The sequence below is a fragment of the Tamandua tetradactyla genome, chromosome 25 (genome assembly GCF_023851605.1).
Source record: "Tamandua tetradactyla isolate mTamTet1 chromosome 25, mTamTet1.pri, whole genome shotgun sequence".
Taxonomy (NCBI): domain Eukaryota; kingdom Metazoa; phylum Chordata; class Mammalia; order Pilosa; family Myrmecophagidae; genus Tamandua; species Tamandua tetradactyla.
In genome coordinates this window covers 29,430,369-29,436,748 of record NC_135351.1, presented here as the reverse complement: position 1 = coordinate 29,436,748, position 6,380 = coordinate 29,430,369, and the positions used below count along the sequence as shown (strand labels likewise).

The 6,380-nt window shown below is 42.8% G+C and overlaps 1 protein-coding gene across 2 annotated transcripts; it reads right to left on the bottom strand.

Moving 5' to 3' along the window:
* Positions 1 to 750: 750 nt before the first annotated feature.
* Positions 751 to 6,181, bottom strand: H2AC6 (H2A clustered histone 6). Of its 2 annotated transcripts, none has more exons than XM_077143841.1 (2): positions 4,920 to 6,181; positions 751 to 910 (listed from the first exon to the last, which is right to left on the bottom strand). In XM_077143841.1, exon 1 carries the CDS (start codon positions 6,114 to 6,116, stop codon positions 5,724 to 5,726), a length of 393 nt encoding a protein of 130 aa, XP_076999956.1. In that variant the 5' UTR covers positions 6,117 to 6,181; the 3' UTR covers positions 751 to 910; positions 4,920 to 5,723. The 2 variants fall into 2 exon arrangements, with proteins under 2 accessions (XP_076999956.1, XP_076999955.1); XM_077143840.1 differs by having other exon boundaries at positions 772 to 910; positions 5,605 to 6,181.
* Between the last annotated feature and the right edge of the window lie 199 nt (positions 6,182 to 6,380).

Sequence of the window (6,380 nt, the reverse complement as noted above, 5' to 3'; positions counted from 1 at the left end):
CAAAACAATTTGCATTTGTTCTGCTCTTTAGAGTTCCAAACAATATTTATCCATTATCTTTTCTCATTATTATAGTCACTTAGAAATTTATTTTATTACCAACATTTCACGAAGAAACTGAGGTTCAAAATGACTAAGCTGGCTTGGGGGTGGGAAGCACAGTTTTTTAAGGTGAAGACTCTCAATCCCAACTCAAGAGTGGCTTGAATTTCTGTTCACTTTCCACCATCCCAGAAGAAATGATACTAATTCCAATTTTTCTATAAATCAAGGTTAATCATTCCAGAATAGTTTATAATAACAGAAGACTAGAAATAACCCATATGCCTCACGTGTCCACCAACAAAGGATGGGCTAAATAAGCTATGACATGGCCATGCTGCAATACCATGTGGCTATGTTCAGGAAGCTCCGTGTTGCGCACATAAGAAGAATTCTCCAAGGCATATTGTTATGGAAAAGAGCAAGTGCAGAACAGTGTATTTGGTCTGTTCCCTTTTGAGAATGAGTGACATTAATCATTAACACTAAATTAGCATTCGATGGATAGACAGTGAATATCGAGAGGGGGTAGTGGTAGAGGGAGCAGATTCCTCATACATAACTGGTTCTTTCATTTCACTTGAACTCTGCCTGGGAATGTATTATCTATGCAAAAACCTAGAGCCATTAGTGGAGGGTAAAGAGAGTTTACCCCCACTTATGTTATTTCTCAACCACCTCTACCCTCCTTACCCCCAATACACACACATGGGCATGGAAAAAATAAATCCAAAATTTTTAATAGAAAAAAATATGCAGGCACAGATGCAGTCAGTGATGGAATGGTGAAGCCATCTATTCCATTTGCTTCTGAGAACTGGTAGGTCAGGTAGTCCCAGTATCTCTCTGTAGGGTATGCTTCCGAAACCTAAAGGAGAGAAGAAACCGAAGTAAATATATCTGGGAACCTCCTTCTCAGCCTTGCTTACATGTGCAGAAAAACTGACAGACCTCTTTCCTCGCAATGAGCTAGCTTCTTTCTGGGTCCCAGCCCTTCTCAATTCTTCATGTAAACAGTAACTCCCAGTGGTAAGTGGATGAAACCTCCTAGGATGGTCCCATTTTAATTCTCAGACAGTTGTCAGATTTAGCAAATAAAAATACAAAGATGGTCAGTTAAATTCGAATTTCAGATTAAAACAACTTTTTTTTTGAGGGTAAGTATGTCTCTTAGAACTGGGGGCATACTTACCTTTAAAAAAATATTTACTGTTTATAACTGGGCTTCCTACATATTATCTGGGAACAGTATTCTTAGATGCCAAATGAAAGAAGCTTGAACATGTTAACTCAGAGAGGCAAGAAATACCTAGCCCAGCTTTAGCCAACAGAACTCTCTGTAATGATGGACCTATTTTGTAATTGCAGGGTCCAATACAGCAGCCACCAGCAACATGTGGCTATTAGGCACTTGAAATGTGGTTAGTGCGACTAAGAAACTGAATTTTTAATTTAATCTAAATTAAAAATGCCCCAGTGGCTTGTGGCTACTGTGCTGGATAATGCAGCTCTGAGCCAATCACATAATTTCCCTCCAAATTTAGGAACTGGAATTTAAGACCAGGTGGTGGTTAAAATGGTATGTAACTCAAGAAAAAACTCACAAGTTCCTACAGCTTAGGTGTGTGATTATTCCATCTCCTCAGAGATAAAAACTTATTGCCAAACATATTCATTTATTCATTCAGTCTGAGTATTTACTGAACATCTGTTATAAGGGAAGAGTACCAAAAGCCTGAGTAGAGATGGATTCTTTAATCCTGTTTGTTAAACAGGATTCTTTAACAAACTCCCCCCTGAAGAGTTTTCACTGGGGAACCCCTGTATTAGAATGTGAGAACCAGCAGAGGTGCCTGTATGCACAGAGCAGATGTTGTTAAGTGGCTGAGAAGCACACACCAGCTGTATGTGTGACTCTTTTCTCCCAATGATTCTAAGTCAACATCTAGTAACCATAGACTCAGTAACACATATACTAAAGTGGATGCGTTTATGCCTCATACCAGCCAACAGAGAATAATAGGCCCTTAAAGGAATTAAGGAGAGAAACAGTGGAGCAACAAGAAAAAGGCAGAATGAGGAAAACAAAAGGGGTTTATTTTCACACTTGACTGCATCCTTGGTAGGTGGGCACCGGGAGTACACAATGTTCTAACAATGGTTTTATTGTTCGAGAGAAATCCAGACAAGCTCACATTGAGCTGTGGGAGGAGGGCTTTCTGGGCTAAAACATCCATTCTCCTGCTCCATTCATTAGACAATGTGAGTGCCCATAACAGGCAACAGACAGACCTGGCCACTACATCCCCCACAGGCTGATGAGGAGAGACAGACCACCAGAGAGCCAACAAAATCTCCGTTTAAAAATCCCTGTTTTTAAAGACTCCACGGGGGTGACTGATAGAAGGCAATCTGAGGTGGGAGGTGAGATGAAAGAAGCTACTTTTTAAACTTTTTTTAAGTTACAAAATAACACATGCTCATTCTCACACAATCATTTAGTATTAAAGGAAAAGTTAATAATTTATCTTTATACCCCCCAATCTCACCTCCCCAAGATAAACAGTGATGTGTTTTCCTGCACACCTTCCTTTATATTCAATTTACTCTCTTCAGTTGTGTGTGCCCTTCTGTTTTACTGCCTCATTCTTTTTGGTAGCTGCAGAATATTCTTTAGCATGGATGTCCCTTAGTTTAAGTCAACATTATCCTTACTGAGGGTTATATAGATGGTTTAAATGGTTTGCTTTTGTTTTTCACTTTTTCCCATTACAGTATTTCAAAGGAATCCTCACATAGATAACTTCACACAGAGGGACTTTAATTTCTGGATGGTAGACATGTTCCCTACTGAGTGTCTATTAATAAATTTTAATAAGGTATTGCCAGGACAATTTCTCAAACAAATGCATGACAGTGGCAACTCTTCCTTGCCCTTAGCAGTCTTAGTACTATTGGTTATAACAGTTGCCTCTCCTTAATTGAGAAGTGGTATCCCTTTGTTATTCTAATATACTTAACTTCAGTAGGAAAGTTAACAGGTTTTTTTTTTTAATACATTGACCATTTGAATTTAATAAAGAATGTAAGACACCTGTTTTAGTCTCCGTACTATTATGTTGTTTGCCTTTTTCCTAACCGTTCACAGGTCTTCTTCGAAGATTGAATTCATTAAATTTTTGTACATAACATTTTGCAAATCCTTTATCTCTATTGTCTACTTTTTACTCTCTTTATTGTGTGTGCTATCTTTGGTCTTTGCTTGCTTAATAATGACACCCCAGAAAAAATGGAGGTTATACAAATGGTTCCTTAAATTTCTTCTAATATTCCTGTTTTATATTTGAGGACTGACAGGAAGAAGAAGCTTGCCAGAAGAAAAGTCAGGGGATGATGGGCTTTTCAGAGAAAAGAGACAACTTGGCAGGTTGGAAGAGAGACCAGGCAGGAACAGCGTGATGGAGATGAAGCCATGGGGCGGTCCCTCTGATTATGGGAAGGTGTGTGGAGAATAAACTAGGATATACTCTTAAGGTGGAGGTGACCTGACTTACATATAGTTTTTGGAAATGTAGAGATAAAGGCAAAGGGAGCAAGGCTCACTTCCACAATTTTGGGTTGAGTTAATGGATTTAGGGGAGCATCATTTATGTGTTGGATAAGTTAGGGGTGGTGAAGGAGTTAGCTACTATGTTTAGGGAGCAGTGTTAACTCTGGATGGAATTCTGTTAGAGAGGCCTGTTAGAAGTTCCCAGTGAATCAAGTCAACTAAGAATTTGGATACACACACTTGCATTTCAGGGAAGAGGTCAGACATGAAGCTGTACAATTACAAGTTTATTGCATATGGGGTCTTTGGAACGGAAGTACTGGCAAAATCATCAGGGAGACAGAGTAAAGCATGGAAACCAAGCAAGCTCTAAGATTCTAACATTTAGAGTACAACCTTTGGCCACTTTGAGTTAGATATTTAATGAGAGGACAATTTGTCACAGGATAAAAGTCAGAGCCCTGTACCTTCTGCAATGGGTACCACCCAATACAAGAAATTTATCGTGTTTATAAAAAAAATTCAGATAATACCGAAATAAAATAGGAAGTTAATGGAGATAACTAATGGGGTAAATAAAAGGTTGTTACAAGGATTTGGAGATTTAAGAAGTATTAAAATTGGCAGTGTTGTGTCAAATTGATTTGTTACGGATGGCCCAAATAACCAAGTGATTGTCTCTGCCTCATATCTCAATTAATTCCTGGTGCCCAGATGACTTCCATTACTGGGAGATTTGGGATTCAGCATTCTCATCAAACTGCAATTTAAATAGGACCCTGTCCGGCTGCCCGTTAAAACTCTTAAATTTAAAAAATCCTCAGGAGATTCTAACATTTGATCACCAAGGTGGTCACTTGTTTTTCCAGCCACTTTTTGACTTCACCAAACTCCTGGCCACTGGAGCCTGTCACCTGCCCGGTGTTGGGGAGGTAAAGGGGAGAAAAGACGAGGATGCTCCCTTAAGAGCACCCTGCAGTCAGTGCCAAGACCTGGAACTGTACACCGTACACCGCAGGGCCCGCGGGAAGCAGATTCTGCTTGGATTTAAAAAAAGGAAAAAAAAAATCCTCTTCCGGCACACTCCGATGTGAACCCTGGAAACCTGACTATTACACACAAAATGCTTCAGTGGCGCTCCAGGAGCATTTAACTAAGTGGTTATCTACTTGGGTCGTCCCAGCTCGTCACAGGCCACCCTTGGCCGCCTTGGCCTCCGGGTCTACTGGTTCCTGGAAGCGCAAACAGCATAATTCAGGAGAAAACCTTAGGAGGACGCAGAGGACCCCCAGAAATCCGCCCCGGATCCCTACTGTCGGAGCCGTACCTGCTAAATCACCAGATCCCTAGTCGCGAAGCCCGTCGGGAGGCAGGCCCGGCCGGATTCCACTCATTTTCCGGCGGCGTTGGGGATCTAAGCCCGAGCCTTTTAATACATGTCTTTAGTCCAACTCTCTGAATGCCAGGCATTGTTCTAATCTAGGGGCACGTAATTCAACTATTCAGCAAAAGAACCTAACAAGAAAGATGGTACCATCGCTTTCCAATCTACAGATGATCAGATCAGAGATGGCGTGTTTCACAAGCGGTGGGGGAGGAACTGCAACTCGAGCCGGCAGTCTGTCTCCAGAGCTGCCGTGCAGTTAATGCGAGCACATTTTTTCAAGTCCCTTTCAAAAGTCTAGGAAGTTTCAGATCACATTCACGCACTAACGCCAGCGGAGCCTTAAAGTTCCGATCAAATTATTTTAGGCGGGCAATGTGCTGCCTAAAAGCCAAGCAAGGGGAAAGGATTACTGATCGCCTATTGGGAGTAATTTGATCCTCTGAAATTGAGAACAGTTAAGCTGCAATGAATTTTAACCGAGCACACACGGACGACTATTCCCTCGTAAATGCGCTTCTAGTGGAGCAGCTACTCTGGGATGTAAATATACATTAAACCCTATTTTGGGAGGAAGGCCGTTTATAGCTGACATTCAAGGCATCTTTCAAAATACAACTAAATTTACCTCGGTGTTTTCCTGTCTTCAAATGCAATAGTGTTTTTCGCTCTTCCTTAGAAACTGTGGGGGGCTCTGAAAAGAGCCTTTGGGTTCAAAAACGTCTCCGGAAAATCAAGGATGCTAGATCACTTGCCCTTGGCCTTGTGGTGGCTCTCGGTCTTCTTGGGCAGCAGCACCGCCTGGATGTTGGGCAGGACGCCGCCCTGCGCGATGGTCACGCGACCCAGCAGCTTATTGAGCTCCTCGTCGTTGCGGATGGCCAGCTGCAAATGGCGTGGGATGATGCGGGTCTTCTTGTTGTCGCGGGCCGCGTTGCCCGCCAGCTCCAGGATCTCGGCCGTCAGGTACTCCAGCACCGCCGCCAGGTACACCGGGGCGCCGGCTCCCACCCGCTCGGCGTAGTTGCCCTTGCGGAGCAGGCGGTGCACACGGCCCACCGGGAACTGCAGGCCCGCCCGGGAAGAGCGAGACTTCGCTTTGGCGCGAGCCTTACCTCCTTGCTTTCCCCGACCCGACATCACAAACGCAAAACCAGAAGAAGCTACAGTTAACCAAGGCAAAGCAACCAAAGACAGTGGGTAAACACGGCTGCTTTTATAGGCATTTCCTGGACAGTAAATCCAACTGTCTGATTGGCTAATGTTAGTACTCAGTCAAGTAGCGAATAGAGAAGCTTCATTTCCATGCCTCATTTGCATAGTTCTGCCCATGGATGACAAGCCCGCTGTTTGTCTTCCAATTAACTAAAGCGCGCTCTGCATCCCTCATTAGCATAAAGCCCC